Source organism: Cnephaeus nilssonii (genome assembly GCF_951640355.1).
Source record: "Cnephaeus nilssonii genome assembly, chromosome: 4".
NCBI classification, from domain to species: domain Eukaryota; kingdom Metazoa; phylum Chordata; class Mammalia; order Chiroptera; family Vespertilionidae; genus Cnephaeus; species Cnephaeus nilssonii.
In genome coordinates, this window is record NC_137075.1 from 81,733,448 (window position 1) to 81,758,274 (window position 24,827).

Genomic DNA, 24,827 nt, shown 5'->3' on the forward strand with positions numbered 1-24,827 from the left:
TTTTATGTATCCTCATTAAAAAGTCTAGTGGCACTTTAAAATAAATTTTCTGTTCAAAGCTTAGTCTGGTTGCACCCATTATTTCAAATCAAGTGAGTTATCAGCTGTTAAAGTGTGTATACATTTGGGGGGACACCCTATATTTGGGCCCCCAGGGGATCCAGTTGAGAGTTGGAGCACTCGCTGAGTCCTCTGGTTCTCTCAGGCAGCCTCAGTGTCTCCGCCCATTGAGCGATGATGGACACATGTTTTGTCCTACTGGGTAAGTTTTGGAGCAGAGAATATGTAAATGACAACAGGCTTTTTTCCTAGCCATTCAATCACTATGAAAATTCTTTCATTGCTGTTACAAAGCTCTGTCCTTGGAAATCTAAAGTGGTTTAATATAGCCTCTTTCACTCAAGGCCTGAACCTCAGAATTCGTCTATCTCCTCTCCCCCATCCTCTCCTCTCCACCTCTTTTACTTTCTCTTTCTTTGTATTATTATTCCCATTAATTTTTAAAACAATCACAAACTTACAAAAATATTTTCTGAATTTTTTTAGAACAGTTTTCAACATGATGCCCCATTGTCCCCAAGTACTTTAGTTTGTGTTTCCTACAATCAAAGATGTTCCTCTACATAGCCAAAACATGACCATCAAAATCAGGACATGAACATTGCATATTACCACCATCTAATTCTGAGACCCCCATTCAAGTTTTGCCGACTGTCCCAATGAAGACCTGCAAAGCTAGAGGATCCAGTTCAGTTGGCATGTCTTGTTGGTCTCCTTCAGTCTAGGGCAGTGCCTTAGTCTTCCTTTGACTTTCATTATTTTGACATGTTTTAAGACCACAAGCCATTTATTTGGTTGAATGTTCCTGAATTGGATCTGTCTGATGTTCCCTAATGATGGGATTCAGGTCATGCATCTTTGGGAGGAGTATCACAGAAGGATGCTGGGTGCTGCTCATTGCATCCTGTCTGGTGGTACACTAGTTTCATTGCCATTGCTGACAGTGCTCACTAACCACTTCATTTAAGGGGTGTCTGCCTGGCTTCTTCACTATAAAGTTACTTCTCCCCCTTTGAAATTAATGAATATGTAGGTTTGAAATATGTAAATATTCTGTTCCTCATCAAACTTTTAATTAATTTATGTATTTAAATCAGTATAGGGTCTCATGGTCTCCTATTGTATTAGATCAATTCCTGGGATGCAACTGATTACACATCTCTTACACCATCCTCTTTCCCACTGGATGCCCTCCTCACCCTCCCCGGGCTCACACACTGAGCTGCACCCCCCCTCTCCTGGTAATAGACACCCTCTTGCCTCCCTCCGGTTCTGGGCTGCAGCTTCCCCCACCTCAGATTCCTGCCTCTTGGTTCAGCTTACACATTTAGAACATTGTTCAGACAGGGACAGGAACAGGAAGAAGGGGAAGGACACCTTCTGTATTCTTTGGTTCTCCCTCCGTTTTCCTCTTTCCCATTCATCCTGACCTGCCCTGACTCCGCCCACCCTTGCCAGTCTTTCCAAGCACTCAAGGCAGGATTGAATCTTGAGCAATGACATATGCTCCTCTGGTTAGACCATGAGGGTCGCGTTCCTGGTGTGGGACTTGCAAGCTGTGTGATGTTGGGTGAGTTACTTTCTGTCTCCAAGCCTCAATTGCATAGTGTATAAACTGAATATCTTAATAATGCTACTTCCTGGTGTTAACAGAATTAAATGAGGTAGGGCATGCAAGGCCTGTATTGCTTCCCACATGGCAAGCACTAAACAAATTCTATCAATTACTATTTCCTTCCTCTCTATGTTAGGTGGAAGATGTTTTATCTCTTCCCACCCCCATCCCTGAATGCTTTCTTTTATCCCATTCTTTTTATGTTCTGGCTTCTCTAGACTATTTTAGTTTCTTGCTCTTCATTTTTTTTAAATATGTTTTTAGTGATTCCAGAGAGAGGAAGGGAGAGGGAGAGAGAGATAGAAACATCAATGATGAGAGAGAATCATTGATTGGCTTCCTCCTGCATGCCCCCTACTGGGGATCAAGCCCGCAGCCCAGGCATATGCCCTTGACCGGAATCAAACCTGGGACCCTTCAGTATGCAGGTTGACGCTCTAACTACTGAGCTAAACCAGCTAGGGCATTTCTTGCTCTTCTTGACTCATTTTACTCCCCATATGTTCATGTATAAGATGTGCTAATGAGCCTGGCCAGTGTCGCTCAGTGGTTGAGCATAGTCCTATGAACTAGGAGGTCAGGGTTTGATTCCTGTCAGGGAACATGCCCGGGTTGCGTGCAGGAGGCAGTCAATCAATGATTCTCTCTCATCATTGATGTTTCTCTCTCTCTTTCTCCTTTCCTCTCTGAAAGCAGTTAAAAAAAAAAAAAGATGAGCTAAAGGGCGGCATCCATTGAGCTCCGCCAGTTAAGGTCTGTGGGGAATTCCCTTGCTCTCCATGCCCCGTCATATGCTTGTAGGATGTCAGGTAGCAGTGGTCTCTGCACCCCACGACCCTGGCTGGGACAGCAAGGAGACATGCTCACTACTTACCTACTAGCTTAGGCTAGAGGGGAAAGTGTCTCTGAGAAAGGACCGAGGTGGAAATCTGATGCAGGAGCTACTGCATGCCAGTTAAGAACTCTTCCTCTAACAGGCATGGGGTTTGTGAAGAGGGAAGGGGGATATTTTGAACATTTGAGCAGAATTACACTCTGAAGTCTTGTTCCCTTCTTGGAATTCTGTGATTTCTGATAGATGAAAGATAATATCCAATGGCCTATGGCCATTGTTGTCTGTTGAAGCAGTTTCCGGAGAGAGAGGAGGAGATGAATGACTGTCATTGATTAGATCAATATCCACTATTTACCTCCCAACCAAGAGCTAAGCCTTGGTGATAGGTGAATGATCAGGAAGAAGTGTTCTCAGTTTAGGATAATTTTGATATCCTTCTTTTTTTTTAACTTATTTTATTGATATTTTACAGAAAGGAAGGGAGAAGGATAGAGAGTTAGAAACATCAATGAGAGAGAAACATCGATCAGCTGCCTCCTGCATACCCCCTACTGGGAATGTGCCCACAACCAAGGTACATGCCCTTGACTGGAATTGAACCTGGGACCCTACAGTCTGCAGGCCAACCCTTATCCACTGAGCCAAACCAGTCAGGGCTCGATACCCTTCTTAAAAAAAAAAGAAAAGAAAAAGACTGTGAACCCTGAATCTTGGAAAGAGTAGTGGTACATTAATTAAGAAGACAGAAAAGAAAGGTTTAGGCGATATGGGGCATGTGTTGTGAGGCCTCCTCGAGAGGCCTTTCCTAACCAGCCTAATTAATTAGTGTTGCCAGCCCTATACCCCAGGCACTTTATATTCCAGCTATCTCTGTTCTACAGTCTCTGTAGCCCTTATCATCCAACATCTTTTTTTTAAAAAAAAAAAAGAGAGAGAAATATCGATTTGTTGTTCCACTTACTCATGCATTCATTGGTTGCTTCTTGTATGTGCCCTGACCAGGGATCAAAACTGCAACCTTGGCTCAAACTAAGCTGCCTGGCCAGAGCCACATCTGATTTCTAACTTGCCTCCTCTGTTTCCCCATAGCGTATAAGCTCCTTGAGGGGAGGGACCCTATCAGTCCTGCACAGATGTATCTCCAGTGCTCAGCACGTCGCCTAGCATATCATAGATGTTGATGAAATTTGTTGACTGAATGAATAAGTGAAGCTACTTACGTGTTATATTAAATTTTCTCTGCATCTGTTCATTGTCTGTCCACTTTGTCAATTGTCTGATGTCTGTGTGTAAGCACAATGAAGAAGAGCAACAGGAAGTCTACCATGAGGATCAGTGAGCGAGATGCCATCTGCATCCCACCCTCGCACAATCCAAGAGATCTCCAAAATATGTTGGATGGAGGAGAGTATGCCCCTTTTGTATCTCCTCCCATATTAGAGGGCAATTTTATCCAGGTAAATATTTGAGCCCTGAATTATGTTACAATAATTTCAGTCATTAACTTACTCAAAGATGACTGAAAAGGTTGGGAGGAGAATTGTTTTAAATGTGGCAGTGGAATGTATGATACAGTTAAAGGGAACAGTTTTGGAACTTTAAACAACTGAAAATAATTATAATGTTAAGTAAAAATTCATTTCAAATTTTCCCAACTCTAACCTAGGAATTATGTCCTAATTCTACCATAATTTTCTATCATAATCTCAAAATTACATGAAGAGACGGTAGTCATTTTTAGGATATCCTGCCACAGGAAAGCATTCTGATAATTCCTTTCTTAGATTTAGAAGACACTTTAAAGAATAATATCTATGACACAACTGGGATTTAAAGTGAATTTTGGCTTTTAGTTCTGAAGGTGAAATACAATTGTCAAATTGTGTTAGGGAGAAAAGTTTCCTTTCATAAAAATGTACTTGCATTATGAATGAAACTACATTTCAATGCATTTGGGAACAGTTCTAACTTTCCTTTGAACATTAAACATTAAAATATTCAGATAAACCTGGCTAGTGTTGCTCAGTGGTTGAGAGTCAACTTATGAACCAGGAGGTCACGGTTCAATTCCCAGTCAGGACACATGCCCGGGTTTCAGGCTTAATCCCCAACAGGGGGCTTGCAGGAGGCAGCCAATCAATGATTCTCTCTATTCATTGATGTTTCTATCCCTCTCTCCCTTTCCATTCCCCTCTCGGAAGTCAATAAAAACATATTTAAAATTATATATATATATATATATATATATATATATATATATATATATATTCAGACAAAGAAATAGGGAAATGAGTTCAATGGCATAGGCTGTACCTCTAAACTTCACTGAAATGCCACAGCCAAGTCTAACATGAAACATATCCATCAAACAGCTCCTCAGCTGATGCCACAGAGGGGTGACAGAGATGACCACAGATACTTACTTCTTCACCTTCCATAAACACGTTCTCTGCACTGACCCCTGGGAGCCAGGGAGACCACCTCCCCTCCAGAACCATAGGCAGGAAGTGATGCTTCAAAGAACACTAACGCTTCAGTGTTGCCCAGAACACATGTAATAAGTCATAATTTATTAAAGTATGTACTTTACTTTCCATGTGCTTCGTTCTTACTAATATTCTTTTCTTTTCCACATTTCTTCCTGCACACTTTTCAAATAACTTTTGCATGCTCTCATGAACATGGGGGTGGGGGCCAGTTAGCATTCTATAGACCATCGATTGCCTCATATCCTAATTGGATAAGGTTATTCCCTTCAACATGCAGCAAGCTACTAAAATTCCTGAGTCAACAAGTTTAAATGAAAAAGAATAACAATGAGCTCAAACAGAGTGCCAGAACCTCAGGGCATCAGCTCGCCCACGGGGAGTCATCAAGGACCCAGCCTCCTGCTTTTTGCTCTGTCACCCTCAAGTTAGCTCCCCTCGAACATCACATGCAAACAGGACAGTGATTGCCAGCAACAGAAGAGATGCCTCTCATCCTTATACTCTGTGAGGACTCGGAATCCTTTCCCAGAGCCACCAAGAGGCCCCCACTAGTGTCTCATTGGCCAGGCCTGGGTCACATGCTACTGCTAAAAGCAATTGCTTGCAAGAGGATGAGTCAGCATGACTAGTTTATCATAATTTTTTAATATGTTTTTATTGACTTTAGAGAGAGGAAGGGCGAGAGAGATAGGAACATTGATGAAAGAGAATAATTGATCAGCTGCCTCCTGCATGCCCCCCACTGGGGACTGAGCCCACAACCTGGGCATGTGCCCTGACCAGGAATCGAACTGGTGACCTCAGTACTCAAGTATTGAGCCACCCCAGCTGGGCTAAGTCAATCATAATTTAACCCCTGAGTTGGGACACCAGCCCCGAGGGATGGGTATTGGACAAAACCAGAATTCTGCTCATCGGGCAGAAAAGGAGCATGGTGTTGGGTAGATAATCAATAGTGTGGGTTCTAATGTCTTTTAGAGTATATTTATTTTTAAGTGATTTATTTTTTGAGCCAGTTATTATACAGCTGAGAAACCAAGTGTTGCTTGGAACTTCTCTGGCTTCACATCCACCCACTTTCCAGTCTCTTCCTCGTCCAGCTGCGAAGATTTTACTGGCTGAGATTCTTAGAACTTGGGGTTTTGCACATGCAGTTCCTCAGCTTAAAAGTGCTGTCCACACAGCCAGTTTATCTCCCACATTGTTCAGGTCTCAGTGAGGTCCCTTTCTCAAGGGAGACCTTTCTGACCCTGTGGCCTGGGTGCCTGGGACTGGCCGATTGGTAAGTGTTTAGGAAGTTTGCAAGTAGTTGTTAAACACAGCCACTATTAAAAATTAAATTCTATAAACTTTTCCAATTAAGTTACATTCAAAACAAAGACAACAAATACTCAGGACTCATTATTTCTATTATTTCTCTCTCTTTCTCCCTTCCCCCCTCTTTCTAAACAAACAAACAATAAACATACCCTCAGGTGAGGATTAAATCATAGTAATAATAAGTGGCATAGTTGCTCAGTGTTTACTTCCCTGGTAGACCTCCACAGTCAGGAGCCATGTCTGCCTTTTTACTATGAGAGCTCCAAGAAGTCACAGGAACAAGTGCGTGATCACATGCATCACATGGTTCGTTTTTCCTGTTTCCTGCAGGTAAGCAAGGGAGTCGGGACCATGCACCTCATCAGAAAACCCGTCTCCCTGTTCTCTGCCTTAGGTCAATAGAAGAGGTGAATCCATTTACCTTCACAACCGAGCCAACTGGGTGGCTGTTGCCATCTGCTCTTCCAGCCACACCCACAAGACCCCCAACGTGATGCTGCTAGCACATCTCACACCCACGGCCCAGAAAGACAGACCCCTGTTTGAGAGTCTCCTGAGATCGTCTCCAGAGAAACTGGTGCTCACCAGGTGAGTTACAAAGGGAAGAGGGGAAGGATGTTTCAGAAAATGGGCTTTGCCCCCGAGGAGCTGAAAATGGACACAACGATGACACTTGCTCCGAGGGAGCCTCTCCCTTGGGCTCCTTGCTGCAAATGAGAGCCACACCCTCAAAGCTGGGGAAATGGCTTATGCCAGCCTGGCAGTCAAACAAGAGGTAAATTTTTTTTTAATTGAACTTAATTAACAGGAACTGAAAACTCAAACCGCCTCTGTAGAACATGCCCCTCTCCCCCCAACATCCTAACTTCTACCAGAAGTAGTTAGCTCTGGTTTTGTCTCAAGCCACCAACTTGCTGTGCGGCCTAGAGTCAGTCACCCACCTTCTCTAAGTCTCAGCTCTGCAGGATGAAACAGGACAGTTTCTCATGGTAAATGTCGGTACTCTGACTTCTGTAGTACATCAGAGCCTTAGACGTGTGACCCGGGTGGGATGACCCCCAGCAGCTGATGGCATGGACTGAAAATGAACATTCCGAGCCTCCTAAACTACGGAGCAGCCCTGGGCACCTGTGGCCACGGGAAGGCACTGCCAGGTCCCTGCCTGCCCCTACCCGGGCCTGGGTGGGAGACCAGCCTGTGGTCCTAAGTCTCACTCTACAAACTGCTATAAAACGTAGCAGGAAAGGCCTTCTGAGAGGCCTTCGATCTGGCCTCCAGGTGACCTCTGCGTCTGTTTGCAGGTTTCTCCCTCTGCAGTTTGTGACTCTGTCTGTGCACGATGCCGAGAAAATGCGCCTCAAAGTGAAGTTGGTGAGTGGCCGAGCCTACTACCTCCAGCTCTGCGCCCCTGCATACAAACAGGACGCCTCGTTTTCTCAATGGGTAGAGCTCATCGCCCTCCTGAATCAGGAGAAAGCCAAAGCTTCCAGGGTGTCGGAAGTCTCGAGCCTCTCGGAACTCACAAATAGCACAGACATCACGGGCTCGATGGACATCATGGATATCGCAGAATTCACAGCTGTACAGACTTCCCATCCGTACACGTATTCAGACCATGTATACGGCATGGAGAGCACTGATTTCTCAGAATTAACAGTCATCACCGACGTCACTGATGTCACGGATGTTCCCGAACAGGAGGTCACTGAGGCCCCAGATGTGAACATTTTCACAGAAGTCACAGAAGTCACAGACCTCCATGATGGCACAAACAGCTCCGGGGTCAGAGTGGTATTTGAAAATGATGACATACTAAGGGCCAAGCAAGAGGAAAAGGTATGTGACATGGAAGACTTTCATTCTTTAAGAATCAAGAACAAGGGTGATCACCAAGATTACTCTTCGTGGTTAGTTCCCTGATGGTGATTATCAAAATGCTATTGAACTTGCTCTAATTTTAATAATGATATCTGATCCTTGCTGTAAAGGAGTTGTCAGGTGTCTCTTGAAATAGGTAGTGACCATCCTTACCACCAAACGTACCCCAATGTCAGAAAGCTGTGGTGGGATGGGAAGAACTTTGGGATCAGAGTCCGAGACCTGGCTTGGAATCTTGCCCTGCTGCAGAGTGGTTTGGCCAAGTCGCTGAACCTGCATGAGCTTCAGTCTCCTCATCTCTAGGATGAGAATATTAATGTTATGTAAGGGCTATTTTAAGATCTAAATGTATATAAAAAGATGAGATGAAATTTCAGTAGGAAAAGTGAGGGTAGAAATTTAAAAAAAAAAAGTGAGTGGCTATAGAAAAAGGCCAGAAAGTAGAAAAACTCAGAGCCATATCCAAAAATGGTTAGTCCTGTTTGGCTGGAGCATAATAAATGTGGAGAATAATAGGATACAGAATTGAAAAGTTGCTTGCAAACCTTGAATGCCAAAGTAAGAAGTGTGGATTTCGGTCTTTGAGCATACCTCAGCCACAATAGCCCTTTCTGTAAGGGTGTGAAGGAGCTGTGATTTTTGTGTGTGTATTTTTAAGACTGAGAACTTTTTTTTTTAGTTGATTTTTGGAGAGAGGAAGGGAGAGAGAGAAACATTGATGTGAGAGAGAAACATCCATCAGTTGCCTCCTGCATGCACCCTGACTGGGGATGTAACCTGCAACCTTTTGGTGTACGGGACAACTCCCCAACCAACTGAGCCACCCAGCCAGGGCAAGGAGCTGTGTTTTTTAACCCTTTGCACTCGCTTGCTTTTTTCTCGATTTCTTTATTCTACTCGGGATTTAATTTTTTAAATACCCCAGATTTTACAAAGCGCGGCAGTAGAATAAAAAACTGGAGTTTCTTTTCATACAAACTTATTTATTTGGATTTTTTTATACTTCAAATTATTGATACATTCAAAGAGTATAAAAAGAGCTGCTACCGATGCTAACCGTGTTGAGTCACACTCGACATCCGAGTGCAAAAGGTTAAAGATTAATTTGATGGCATAATGGATTGTAGGTAAAGAAATCAATTTGAAGACTACTGCAGAAAACCCCAGGGGGCCCACAATTTTTTTTAAAAATGGCAAAGGGCAAGGAAGACGTTTCACAGAAGAAGAAACTTCCAATAAATACAGTGGAAAAGTTTAACCTCATTAATAATCAAAGAAATTCAAACTTAGAAAGAATCTAACCTGTAAAACTGTTGCTTAAAAGAATAAAAGTAGTCCATGTTAGTAAAGCTGTGGTCAACATGGAATTCATATAAATTTATGGTAGGGATGAAAATTGCTACAAACCTTAAAATATACCCTTTGACTCAGTGATCCCACTTCTAGGACTCTTTCTAAAGGAATTAAACAGAAATAGGAATGAGGACTTCACTATAAAGATGCTAATCATTCCACATCTATACCATGTTTCTAAAAATGAAAATATGGAAGTAACCTAAATGTCCACTACAGGGAAAATGGCTAATTGGATTTAAATCCACGCAGGGCAGGCCCCATATTTGTCTTATTCAGGAATGACCATAGTATGTATCTGGCCAGTTCATAGACACTTAGTAAATATTTGCTAAATGAATGAACACTCTGTAGCTATTAAAATTGTTGAAGAATTGTTCTTTACTTAGAAAAATCTTCATGAAATAAAGTTGAGTGAAAAATGAAGACTATGATCCCTAAGGTACAGAGGCAATACAATAGGAGGGGGAAAGTCATATTATTAATAGCAGTTTATTTTTGGATTTGGGGATTATAAGCAATTCATGTTTTCTTCACACTTTTCTGAGTTTGCTGTTTCCTACAACAAAAAGGATCCATTTTTAATTAGAAGAATTCAAGTTTTAATGATATAAGGAAAACGTTTATAATAAATCATTAAGTGAAAAATGTAGCATATGAAACAGACATATGGTCACAGAACAGACACATACAAAGTAAATAAATGGGCAAAGGAACCAAGTGAAATGTGCCAGAGGAGTGGTTATTTCTGGCCAGTGACATCAGGCTTGCAATAATTTTCTTCCTTTCACTTTATATATTACTAGAGGCCCAGTGCACAAATTCATGCACGGGTGGGGTCTGGCTGGCCCTCCCCGATAGGGGCCGATGGGGCCGGGCCGGCTGAGGAGAGGGGCCATGGACCGATGGCTTCCAGCCCTGCCCCCTGGTCGAACTCCTGCTCGAACTCCTGGTCCAGGGGACAATTTGCACATTAGCCTTTTTATTATATAGGATGGTATTTTTTTAAGTTATTCTATCATAAATATGTATTTCTTTCATTGTCAGACTTAAAATGAAGTTTTTAGGAGGAAAATTATTTTCCAGGAAAGGTAACAGAGGTGATGGACTAGTTGGTACAGACGCGGGGGACACAGTATTCAGAACCTGCCAGCCGATTGCTCTGAGCCTTAGATTCCCAGGAAGGGAGCAAGCCACTCAGAGAGGGGGTGCATTAACAGAAACCAGGAAATTAGAACGGGAGAGGTTTTAGGGTATGAAGGTTTAGGGAGAGGTTCTAAGTGTTTTGAAAAACTAATTCGGTAGCGGTATCATGAAGCTCCAACTCCTCTCCCCTGGTAGATGCCCTTAAGCCGAGGACAGCCTCAGATTGGGGAGTACCTAGCAAGGCCTTCCTGGAAAACCTTCCTTTCCCTGACAATTCGGGGGGAGGAAGTACTGTAATTTAGTGCTAATATTTTCTCGTGTGCGGTGACTGTGGTACATGACCACACGAGCTTTTCATTGTGCTGAGTTGGGTCCCCACACTGCCAGCCTCCAACACCCACCTGGCCTCCCCACGGCCATGCAACAGCAGCTTCAGTCCCTCGTTTCTGCGCCTGTGCATCGAATAAATCTGAATGAAACGACTGCTGTTTTAGGCATGGCCCCATAAGCCATCTCCTTCTGGATGATGCTCTCCTGTTACCTGATTTGCTGCTGCTTATTCTTTCCAAAGGAAAAACTGGAAAAATGTCTGAAGCCTGGGTGCCTACGAGATACGAAGAGTAAGAATGAGCTCAAAGAATTCACAAAACACGTCACCATCTCAAACGTAACACTGACTTTCGAAGGGGAAAGATGTTTCCAAACGACCTTGACGCCGGTAGAAAGCGAGCCGCACGCCTGCGGGGAGATGAATGACAGGACCGCGGGAAGAAGCACGACTCTCAAGGCTGAAGAATCCAGGTGCGTGAGGCTGGGAGGTCCCGGGGTGCCGAGATGGGAGGTAAATAGATACAATATAATCGGATGATGACATCGTCAACTCTTAATTACCCGATTTTGGTTCAATCTCCGTCTAAATTTTATTTTCATGCTGGGCTGCCTGCCTGGTGTCGCTGTGTGGGCTGAAGAAAATAAACAAGAATCACAGGGTCCGCCTTTGGGAGTTAGGGGGCCTCGATTTCTAGAGTGATGATGGGTGCTCTTTCTTTTATCTTTTTTTAAATATATTTTATTGATTTTTTTACAGAGAGGAAGGGAGAGGAATAGAGAGTTAGAAAAATCTATGAGAGAGAAACATCAATAAGATGCCTCCTACACACCTCCTACTGGGGATGTGCCCACAACCAAGGTACATGCCCTTGACTGGAATGGAACCTGGGACCTTTCAGTCCATAGGCCAACACTCTATCCACTGAGCCAAACCAGTTAGGGCTATGCTTCTCTATCTTTTCTCATCTACATATCCCTCACATTTTTCTACATTTCCAATTAATAACTTAATAATCTGAAAAAAACTTTTTTCATAACTTAAATATCCATTTGCAAGATGAATGGGAGAGAGCACTATAGTATAAAGATTAAAGTTAATCCAATTATTCTGGAGTAATGCCTAAAAAGAAACCAGAGGAAAATTTGGATCTACATACTTATATTAGCAATAATGAAAACAAGGGATGCAATGAATCATGTCTAAGTTCTTTTTATTTTTATAAAATATATTTTTATTGATTTCAGTGAGGAAGGGGGAGGGAGAGAGAGAGAAACATCAATGATTACAGAGAATCATTGATTAGCTGCCTCCTGCACGCCCCACACTGGGGATCAAGCCCACAACCTGGGCATGTGCCCTGACCAGGAATTGAACCATGACCTTCTGGTTCATAGGTCAACATCAACCACCAAGAAAAGGAACAGGGGTAAACAGGAAAACAAAACTAAAGAAAAGTAATAAACAGCCCTGGCTGGTTTGGCTCAGTGGATAGAGTGTCGGCCTGTGAACTGAAAGGTTCCAGGTTCGATTACAGTCAAGGGCACATGCTGGGTTACAGGCTCCATCCCCAGTAGAGGACTTGCAGGAGGCAGCCGATCCACGATTCTCTCTCATCATGGATTTTTCTATCTCTCCCTCTCCCTTCCTCTCTGAAAACAATAAAAATATTTTTTTTTAAAAAAACTAATAAACAGTAAAAAATTTAAGTAATTTAAAGTGATAGAAACTGTGGTTGATACTTCAAAAAGAATAAACAACAAAAAAAGGGCAAACCACAGTACTACTTTTTTCTTTAAAGAGCAAAATTGGAAACTTGAAAGGTGTCACATCAGCTAATAGGAAGATTAGTAAATTGTTATTGAGAAAGATTATATACAACTTTGCTTTAATAGCTTGGAAACCCTAAATTAAATAGATGACTTTAACAAAAACACAAAGAGGCAAAACTGGCATAATCAAAATTTGAAAACAGAAAGCTTTTATCAAATAGCTCCCATGAAAGAAAAAGATATGGTTCTGACTTTTACTAGACAGTTTTTGGACACTCTAAATCATCTAGCAGATGTTTGAAATCTTTTAAATATAGAAAAAATGTGTTTTATTTTCCTAATTTTATGAAGCAAATAATTTGGATTGTAAAGCCTGGCAGATAGCACAAGAAAGAAAATTTTAGATTAATCCTACCTGTGGCAATAAATGCTAAATTCATAGGCTCTTAAGAAGCAAAATATAGGAAATAATACCAAATTAAGGAAACTGTCTATAGAAGTCATTATTTGAATATCGAATAGCAAAAAAGTCATGACATTTTAAATGCATTTGAGAGATTTTGATGCTCTTGATAAAGACTCACAAAATATAGAAGAATTTTCCTTTAGCACAGTAAAGAACAATTGCTCCAAATCAGAGATATCATTTTAATGAAGAAATTTTGCAACTGTTCTTAAATTATGTTCCCATTAACATTTCTATAAAATATAATTTAAGAGGAAGTACAGTAGGGCAAATAAATCAAAGAATAAATATAAGATTTTAAAAATCACTCTTTGCAAATAGAAATTCACATTTAGAAAATTTGAGATTCATTAAAAATATTAGTTTGTAAAAAATGTTTAACAATGTCATAGGTTATAAAATAAACTTACAAAAATAATTCTGTTAATGTCTTATTTTAAAAAATAAAAAATGCATTTAAAAAAGAGAATGTATTTTTCATAAACAATGATAAAAATCAAATATTTAGTGGAAGTGAGAAGAGATCTATATACCTGGAATTACAAAACTTTAATGGCAGAACTAAACAACAACTTGAATAAGGAAAACTCAGATCTCTTTCTGGGCTGGTAGATTTAAGACAGCAAATATTACAGGGCCTCCTAGATTGATTTATAGATTTAATACAATACCAACTTATCTCAATAGGATATCTCATAGAAATTATAAAAAGTATGTGGAAAAGATAGGGGTAAGATTATCAAGTAAACTTTTGGGTATGGAAAGTGTCTAGAGGGACTTGGTTCTATAAAATCTTAAGCCACATTATAATTAAATAGCCACTAGAAGCACTAGTGCCAAGTTTAGAATATATAAATAAATTTTGAAAAATAAAAGTAAACTAATATGGGTTCAAAAGAAGCACAAAAGAGCAAAATTCTAGAGATTTATGTCATACCACACAAAAAATTCAGATGGAAAAAGAGTAAAATATTGTAAAACTGAAATAAACTAGGAGAAAATGGAATGGTAGCATTGCCTTGTCTCAGAGGAAAGTTCATTTCTTGGCCACTGAAGCAACAGAAGAAATTTTCAGTGGCAAAGTTCATTCACTCAATAATATTTACTGAGCACCGTCTATGTGCTAGGCCCTGGGAACACAGCAGTGAAAATAATCAAGTCCCTATCTCATGGAGTGTTTTATTCCAGTGGAGGGTATAGATAATAAAATATATCATGAGATCTGAAATGGGCTGTGATTAAAAAAATAAATAGAATAGAGAGTGATTTGCGGAGGGAGGAGAGATTCTTATACAGGTGGTCAGGATGGCTTCTCTGGTGCAGGGCAGAGATCTGACATGAGCAGGATCTGGAGGAAGAATGGAGCTCTGGGGAAATAGAGTTCCGAGCTGACTGACTGTATAACAGTTATAAATAGCTGCCAAATAAATGGTTTTAAATAAATAAATACATAACACAATGGGAGAACAATCACAACAGGTAATCTATAAAGGTTGTTCCTACCATATATACAGGTAGCTAATGAGAATTTGTAAAGAATCCAATGAACAGATGTTATGAATGAAAAATTGACTCCAGAAGACAAAAATAAATCAACACTTGAAGAGGGATCAATCTCACTAATAATTTTTAAAAATACAAGTTAAGCAATTACTGGGTTTTTGTTAGATGTTACTAACACTGATGATGTCACCGCAAACGGTGGGAGCTGTCTACAGAGTGATTTGGCAACTCACACGACAGACGACTACAGCCCTTGACATAGAGGAACATGTGTCAAAGAAATAATTTTTTAAAATAACATATTTGGACATAGTGTCTTGTAGTTAAAACCTGTAAGTAATCCAAAGAACTGTGGGTATAAAAATGTCTAATTAGGAAACAATATGTTAATTTAGTGAAACAGCAGGTCCCCATTAGGAAAAGCAGTGGGGGAATCTCAATGAAAAGAGCTGTATGACTAAAAAGAACTTACAAGCTAGAAAAGTAAAATTCCAAAAAATGTATATACAATAGTATTTTATTTCTACAATAAGGATGGTAAGAAACCACAGAGTTTAGGCATAGCTGGTGATTAAATAAGTTTATATTTGTTGTAGCTATTAACACATGTTTCCATTAAACTTTTATTATACAATGGATTACATATATAATTTAAAAATCAAACTGATGCTGGGATGCATTAATTGGAAGACATAGCCGTTAGAGACTGAGCTTTGCAGTCAGACAGCCCCGGTTCCAATCCTGGCTTGTCTAGTCTCACCTGCTTTGTGATGATTCCAGGCCACAGTTTCTTTACTTGTAAAGTGAGAATTACGCCTACCATGCTGAATTGTGGTAGGGTTTTAAAAAACTGATATTAAAAAATTCACAATGCCAGGCACTGTGAACAATGATAATTGCTTCAAAAATAAAAGAATAGACAAATTAAAATGGGGAAGGGAATGGGGGGAGGAAGGAACGTAGCAAGGGAGGGGAGGGAGAAAAGGTTCAGATTGTACATTAGACTAAACAAATCTAATATAGATTTGACTTGCATTGAATATAATGCAAAGATGATTTTATACCACAGAGTATCTTCAAAGTAATGTTCCCACTACACTAGCTAATACACTGAACCTAGAGAAGAGCCGGAGAAAAATACAAAACTTATGCAGTTAAAAAAAAAAAAAAAGGTTATTTAAACAGAGGAGGAAAATGCCAATAGGTGACAATTACTATCTTCAATGTATGAGAAGTCCACAGAAGGCTAAATTTAAAAAGTAAATTTAAAATGAAAATCATTTTAACTAATCACAAAGGAAAATTTTATTTTACAGTAAAGTAATATAGCAGACAGCCAAACAATCAATAGAGAACAATACATTAGTACATATCACTGATTAGATATTAATAAACAACAGAACTGGTTTTTGGAGGTTGTGGTCTCTTTGTTCGTGGAAATTTGTCAAAAATAAACATTAAGACATTTGTCCTGGGTAGGCTTTAGACATTATTCTCCTGCCAGGGATCAAGACCTACTCATAATTCTTATGTAATTTTAATCTACTGCTAAATAAACAAGAGACCGCATGGTGAAGTCAAATGTAGCTCTGCTCCGGGGAGTCCTTAAAGGAGAGTGCTGGAACAGAAACAGTAAACACACCCAGTGTGTTTAGGGCTCTGAGAAGTTAGAGCACTAAAAGAATGTAAAGAGCTTGGGACACAGTAGGTGCTCAGTAAATGATCACTGTTGTCACTGATCATTCATTTCCAATAGTTTACTTAAAAGAAAGTTGGGTGTTCTGTCAAAAAATTTAAAAAAAAAAACACCTTACTAATATTTTAACCAAGTGAGAATTAAGTATGTTGTACTCAAATCTGGCTTTTTCTTTAACCTTTCTTAGCTAAGTACAGGTCAAGGGAATCAAAGGATTATGGGTGATCCTTAGGTGAGTCACAAACCTGGAAATCAGAGTCCTGTGCATTTAGCCCCTGGACTGTGCATTTCTAGCAATTCTAGAGCCTCTAGATCAGAGGTTCTCAACCTTCCTAATGCCGCAACCCACAGGTTGAGAACCGCTGCTGTAGAGCCTAAGACCATCAGAAAACACAGATATTTACATTACAATTCAAAACAGTAGCAAAATTATAGTTATGAAGTAGCAACGAAAATAATTTTATGGTTGGGGGTCACCACAACATGAGGAACTGTATTAAAGGGTCGTGGCATTAGAAAGGTTGAGAACCACTGCTCTAGATCCAAGTGCCAAGGTATTCCGGCATCAGGGGATGATGATTTCAGTAACTGTGGCTGCTGCTCAAGCAAAGCATCGTGTAATATCCAGGGTTTCTACACCAGTGGTTCTCAGTGTGTGTCAGCACTATCTCCTGGGAACTTGTGAGAGATGTAAATCCTCAGGCCCACCCCATCCTACTGAATCATAAACTCTGGAGTGGGCTCAGCACTCTGTGCTGCAATAGACCTCCAAGTGGTTCCAACGCATGCTCACGTTTGAGAACCACTGCTTTATGAAAAGCCAGTTCTAGATACTATGCCAGTTCTAGAGACTGGTACAAAGCACAGCTTAGCAAGGATTCCTTTCTCCTGAGGACTTGTTCTTAGTCCCGATACCCAAAGCAAGGATCCCCCTTTAAAGCCATAGGACAAACTACTGGCTTGAACTCTAGGAAGGCTTCTTCAGGAATTGTTTCTATATGACCAGGAGCTCTGAAATTTGGATTCAAAAGAGAAAAAAAATATATGTTAATTATTTAAATCATCTCAACTTCTTTCCTTGCCCTTAGATTAGCTTTTAGTGCCTTTTAATAAAATGAATAATTAATAAACTTTATTTTTAAGTACAGTTTTAGATTTATAGAAAAATTGATAGAAAGCTCCATACACCCACCCTACTGCCATTCTGTCACCCTCCCCCCCACCCCCAGACTTCCCTATTAACACTTTGTATTAGTGTGGTACATCTGTTGCAATCTATACTAATAAAAGCGTAATATGCTAATTAGACTGAACAACCTTCTGGTCATCATTCCAGATGTCCCTCCGGATAAAGCCACAGTGGCGGAGGCCAAGGCAGAGGCGGTTAGGGGCGATCAGGCAGGCAGGGGAGCAGTTAGGAGAGATAAGGCCAGCAGGGGAGCAGTTAGGGGGTGATTAGGCTGGCAGGGGAGCAGTTAGGGGCCATCAGGCTGGCACACAGAGGCAGTTAGGGGCAATCAGGCAGGCAGGCAGGTGAGCAGTTAGGAGCCAGCGGTCCCAGATTGCGAGAGGGATGTCCAAATGCAGTCGGACATCCCCTGAGGGTCCCAGATTGGAGAGGGTGCAGGCCGGGCTGAGGGACCCGCCCCCTCCCATGCACGAATTTTGTGCACTGGACCTCTAGCTAATAAATAATATTGATACATTACCATTAACTCTAGTCCCCAGCTTAAGGTTCACTCTGTGTTGTAGAGTTTGATGGGTTTGGGCACATGCATAGTGACATGTATCCACCATGACATACAGAATAGTCTCACTACCCAAAAAATCCTCTGAGCATTAAGTTGGCTCTTAATGGCTTTTTAAAGTATTAAAATTGTGAGATAAAAAATATTTTATGATGAAAAATGCTCTGCAAATTGTTATTTGTCTCACTATTATGATCACTATTAGAAATGGGGAAAAAATTCCTATATGAATAGTAAAAATAAAAGGAATCTTGAAGGTTAGCACATCCGAAATTCTTCAAGGCCTGCCCTCCAGTCTCTCGGCTTCCTGAGTCATTTATCTGATGACTCTACTGGGGAGAAAAATAAATAGATAAATTTTAAAATACAAAGCAAAAACAAATTTTGGTTCTAAGTAATCCTCTTAAGCCCAATTTAATCAAGCCTGGGTTCTTTTTTATTGCCAGTTTGCATCAGGAACATAATTACTTGCTGGAGCCTAATTTGAAAATGTTCGTTATGAATGATAGGTGTAATATCTAAGAATAGAATGGAATTGGCTGGTGCTTTGTTCCTGGGACATCTGTAGGATATTGCAGGATTTGTGGGATTGCGTCAGGACATTGTGAGAGTGATAAATAAGTGCTACATATTTTTCATCTTCCAGACCATGGATTTCAGTGACACTTTATAACCATGCACTTTGGAACATGAAAAAAAATTAAACAATGACCTTGTTAGATATTTTGTCCTCAAATTCATTACTCTTTAAAATGTAAATTCAGCCATTTCAATCTAGATGGGTGAAAGAGTATGGAGCCCTCTGTAATGTCACTTTAGGTCCTTCCAAAGTGAAGGATTTCCTTTATAAAGCATTTATATTCCTTTTCATACCTCGATAATAGCGATACTGTGACTCTTCCCTTTGCTGTATGGAGGATAATGGCAGGCTTTATTTTAATTTTCACATATTTAAAGTACATTTACCTGATATTTCTCAGTCTCTTGAAAACTTTTGTCATTAAGCTTAACCTTCATTTAAATCACCAGACCTATTTAGTTAAGGCTCTGTGAACATTTATTTGCAAACTCCTCAGAAAATTACTAACTTAACCTTTACTTTGGAAAGATCCATTAGTAGAACTCAAACTGGATGCATTTGCCAGAACCCTTGAAATGGATCATAATTATGTCTTTGTGCTACTCTGTGAATGTATTATCTAAGGGCAATTATTTTTCTGAAACACTTTCTTTTGCTCAAACAGCAACAGTTCCAAAATATTGAAAATGTGATGAAGAAACAAAGATTTAGTGAAAATTAAATTTAGTGACATGGGTTTATGTTTTAGCATGCCACTGAGGTTAAGAAAATAAGTATTTTAATTATTTCTATTAATTTTTAAAATTAGGAGTGCAGAAAACAAACTTATCCAAAGACATTTCTGAAAGTGAAAGAGTCTAAAAAACTGACAGCTTCTCTCCTACTTTATCCACTACACCATAAGAAAAATAATAACTTGTGTATGTTATTCACCTGTGTTGGGAGGAAAAAGAATTTTCCTTCTACCCTTCAAGTTCATCTGGCTGGTCTAATAACCAAATTAACATGAAACAGATTAACAAGAGAAAATAATCAAATATATTACATATGTACATGTGAGAGTTCCCTAAGAATATAGGAGTCCAGGACAGACTGGGCAGTTCAGGTTTATATGCCATTCTAAACTGAAAGAAGGCGGGCCGGCGTCTGGGACATCAAAAGGAAAGTGGGCAATTCACAGATGGATGAGAAAGAGCACACATTTGGTAAACAAATCTTGCCAGGACACCCAGACACAATGGGACTCAGAGGGGAGTATAAAAACTGACTTTGCTTGGCTTCTTCCTTTCCACCACGCTTAGACCACATGCCACTAAGGTGAGCAGATTTTCCTTGGAGCAGGTTTTTCTATCTGAATTCCTTCAGGCAGGTAAGGGGAGAGGGAGGGTCAAAGGTTCTTTCTGAGTCTTTTGCTTCTTAAAAATAACCAGCTAAAAATAATCAATATATCAAAAAAGGCCTATTTCGGGGGCTGACAAGTTTCCCAGGCTCTGTGGCCCCCATCAGGGCCATAGAGACTGTGACAAAGAAGCTAGCAGAGTTGGACAACTTCTAACCCCAGGCACCCATCCTTTCTAGAATCTACCCCTAGGTCTCTATGAAAGCCTACAATTCCCAACACACCTGGCTCTTTTTAGGTGAGCCCTGAGCTTCTCTCAGGCTAAACCCCAAATAAGTTTTCAGAGGCTGGAGAGGAAGCAGGGAAAGGATGCCCCAGCCGCACTGAGTGGCAGGTAATAAAAATAGATTATATGTTATTAATATGGCTTTTGCAGGTGGGATAGCTTGCATGTTAGAGAAATTTAGGTACTTTTACTTTCATATGTTTTATAATCAACAATGCCATAGATGTACCAAACACGTTTCATTACTACCTACAAAGCATTTAGGGAATGGTCAGCTATCTCACACCCAGTAATGCTTTTCTAAATGTTTGTGGTTACACTAGCAAATGTTTTGAAATGTGTTGTTTATTTTTACAGGAGCATGAGGACTGATTCAAACACTTCAGGTATGGAACAAATTCCACTACATTTCTTTGTGATCCCTGGTATCTGGTAGTCAGTCACCTCTGGGTCCTGGAGCAGAGTAGATAAGAGCGAAGGAATCAAGCGAGATGTGTTGATACATTCCCTCTCCTGCCTCTGCTCCCTTCTGAGTCCTGCACTCAGAAACTCTTCCCCAGAGCCTGTCCTCATGCTATCTTTCACGTAGGGGGCCTGGCTTCACATTCTTCTGTGCTGGTAGGGTTTCCTAGTTCCCCGTATCTAACTCCCTGGGCAGGAACCACTCCCAGGCTAGCTCTGCAGGCAGAACCCAAACAATAGGGCCTCTTGTCCTTGCTGATTTGAAAGGGGAGTGGTCCACAAGCACATTTCTTGGTAGATCTAAAGCCATCGCCCCTCTTTTCTTCCTGCTTTCAGCTTTGGCCTCTGCTTTGGTGATTCCATTTAGTGTTTTGTTTGGCAGTTTTTTCTTCACAAATTCTCATGTCTCAGGATTTTAAAACTGCAACACAAGCTTTTACGTGGAGGTTGTCCTATAGGCACCAGTGGAGAGCTCTTCCCCGGCTTGCTACTGACCCACTTCTAAGTTACTGTGGGGGTGGAGTAGACCTCAGCTCCAGTCATGCGCATAAAAGAATGTCATAGAAGGAACATAGAGTCACATTTCACTGAACTTAAGTGGAGAGGGGGGGAATGCTTCTGCTTTAAAAACCAACGCTTAAAGACATTTGTAGTCACATTTGCAAGAATCCTCCTCAAAAAAGCAAATAATTAGAGGATAGGTGTTTATACAAGGGGAATTTGTCTCTGGGCCTTCCCACCGGACATTAGTGTCCCAAGTACCGGATCAACTTCACCTAATGTGGCTTCACCTATGTTACAATCCACAGTATTGAACCTGAGACCATCATAGGGAAATGTTGTTGTAGTTTATAAGAAAAATGCAAAATCTCCTTTGCAGTATATAGAACTTTCATCTATCAATTTCTACCCCAGATTGTATTTCAAAAAGAAATCAAAGTGAATTTGTAGAAATTCCAGAGATGTCCAATCAGCAAATATTTCCTCTCATTCTCTAGGCAAGGATCAACCTAGCAGCAGCCTTATCACTAACGCATAGTACATTAGCACATAATTAGGACATTCTCCATGTACTCTGAAGTGCTCCTTATTTAAGCCATGGGCATTTTAAATTAATGTAGGAAATCAATATTTTTATCTTTGCCCTACATGTGACTGATTCCTTCACCTGTCTTTTGGCACAAACTCAATCTTGTTCAACTGAACAAGCATCCAGTGCCTATCTATTATATATGAAGTACTGGCAGGCTCTGGGAGAGATCAAAATGAAATAAATAATAATATGTATTACCTGGCCTCTAGAGATGCACAAATAACATACATTGTAATGGTATAGCTTTCAGAGAAAAGTGGAAGACCTACTTTTAGCTCAAGAAGGAGAGAGAGAAAGAGAAAATCAAGGAAGATTCTATGAAGGCGGCAGTCTTTGAGTTAGAAAGGGGGAAGCAAGAATAGCCCGGATATAGGGAATGGTGTGAACAAAATCAACGGGGTGGGATAGTGCTGGGCATGGTCAATACAGGAACAAAGAAAGATGCAGCCAGAATGCAAGGCAGGAGCCAGACTGTGGAGGTCTTGCACCATGCCAGGGAGTGCGGACATTACTGTTTGGTCAGAAAGGAGGAACCATGGAAAGGCAGAAATGACAAAATTAGTGTTATGTTTTAGGACAATTTCAATTTCTAAGAGAAGCTGGAGCACATTAGAGATAGGATATCATTATAATAGTCCAGGTGAAGGATGCCAAGGTTTGAACCAGGTAAGAAGCAGTGAGATGAAAAGGACATGAATATGTAGTCAGCAAGACTTATTGACTGACTACCCATGGGGGCAAGAGAAAAAAACAAAAAAAAACAACTGAAGATGAAAGTTTGGAAGGCAACACGACTAGAAAGGAGTGAGTCCATGATACAAGCTGGGAAAGGAACTGGAAGAGTTTGGGAAAGTGAAGAAGTCAACTATCAAACACTGAACTTAGAACCAAAAGCCCTAGCTTTGACCTCTAACTGCACTTCCTCTGTTTCATATTCAACTTCTCTGGGCCTCAGTTTTCTCAACTGTCAAATGTGTGTGCATAAGGGTGGGGGGAGGAGGGGCGTGACTAGCTGTCTCGGGGCCCTTTCCACTGTTATGACTTTATAAGCTGATGTGTTTGTGGTCCCGGTGGCCCATCTTTGTAAACATAGAGGCAGCTTAGAGCAGGGCTCCGGGAATGAGGAGCGAAGCAAACAGCAGCCCACGGGCAGCAAAATCCCACTCTGAGCTTGTTAGGTCCCAAGGACAGTATATAGGATGCAAGTCCGGCATGCAGGTTTCTCAAAAGTATTAATTTTTTTCCCTGTTTGTTTCCTTTCATGTACTTTCTCATTCTTTCCATTTTTCTTTCCTCGATCTTCCCATTTTTCATTACTTAGGATTGTATAGTTTTTCAATTTTCCCTCTGATTAGCATTTCCTTCCCCTTTTTCACACTGCTCTGAATCACTTCCTTTTCCCCTTTCACACACTCTTACGCACCCTGAACCCTCTTTCCCCCAAGAAAAGCAAAGATTCGTGGAATCATAATCCCTCGTTGAATTTTAGACTGAGTGTAGACTAAAATTGACTCTGTAAATCTGATTTCCACTCTAAGCAGACACCCGAATAATGAGTGCTCCCACGGCAATAAAACGAACCCCTGGTCCTATTACCTCTCAGATTCTCACTTACCCCACTGCTGGGCAACGGCCAGCTGCAGGCATGGTTTCTAATTCATCTCTCTCAAATCTCTCAGCAGTTTGAAAGAATCACACTATTTCTCCTTTCTCAGTAAGATTTTGGGTAACGAGGCACTTCAAATGTATTTTTACAAAAAGGCTACGTGGCAGGGCCTAGGCTAACCTTGTCTCTCTGGATCTGGGTCCATCTCTCTTCCCTCTTGACTTTCAATTTCTTATCTTCCTAGGCTTTCTTCTCCTTAACTTTGCTGAAAAAAATCGGTTTATCTATGAACCTATGGTATTTTCCAAATGTGTAAAGAAATGAGACAAAGAATAGAGATTCAAGGAAAGAAGAGAGGGGAAAATACTTAAGATATACTGGGAGTGTCCTCCCCATCCCCACTAGCTTTTTTTTTTTTCCAATTACAAATCAAATTCCTCAGAATCCTAAAGGGGCAGGGTCATTCTATGTTGATAAAACCGAGGCTAAAAGAGAAAGGGTGGGAGGACCCTAAAGGAAACCTGTTGGTGAAACTTAACAATGGGCTCCACTGGAAAGAATAAAGACATTTTTGATGAGATGGCTGGAACATCATTTGAATTTAAGACCCAGCATACGTTTCCTCTCTTGCTGTGCCTTTTTTTCTCTCCTGCTTGTGACTTTTCTTTCTTCTTCACTTCGCCTCTCTCTTGCCGTGTCCCCACTATTTTCCTTTTTGCCCTTTGTCTCTCTCCCCTCATGTCAAATCCTCTTCTAATTTCCTCGGACTTGTGCCTCATCTGTCTCCCCTTTTCTCAGGGGAACGGATGTGAGGAGAGGAAAGTAAAACAGAAAAAGCAAAGGCCAATGGATTAAAAAACGTGTAAGACAACCTAAAGGTAATTTTTTACAATTATAAATCCCTACAGATATAAAGGACACACATGACACTTTCATAAAAAGTTGTAAAAAAATTGAATGTTTGAACATGGAACCTTATTGCTTCTATTGTAGAGACCATAGAGGTGGACTGGAATGTTGAGGGCTGGTTGTGGTTTCTGCTCTAACCCCACAGGAAAAGAGGGAGCCTCGGATAAGGCACTGGAAGGGAATTACTTGCAGCTGCTTTTACGTGATTCCTTTTTTTTTTTTTTCTTTTAATATTTACTGATTTCAGAGAGGAAGGGAAAAGGAGAGAGAGATAGAAACATCAATGATGAGAGAAAATCATTGATCGGCTGCCTCCTGCACGCCTCCCACGGGGATCGAGCCC

General features: G+C 40.6%; 1 protein-coding gene across 1 annotated transcript; it reads left to right on the forward strand.

Annotated features, from left to right (window-relative positions):
• Nucleotides 1-3,808: 3,808 nt before the first annotated feature.
• Nucleotides 3,809-23,355, forward strand: GARIN2 (golgi associated RAB2 interactor family member 2; the record flags this gene model as incomplete). Its single annotated transcript, XM_079768015.1, has 6 exons — nucleotides 3,809-3,967; nucleotides 6,714-6,907; nucleotides 7,621-8,155; nucleotides 11,268-11,497; nucleotides 20,772-20,800; nucleotides 23,291-23,355. The coding sequence occupies 6 exons, from the start codon at nucleotides 3,809-3,811 to the stop codon at nucleotides 23,353-23,355; spliced, it is 1,212 nt and encodes a 403-aa protein (XP_079624141.1).
• Between the last annotated feature and the right edge of the window lie 1,472 nt (nucleotides 23,356-24,827).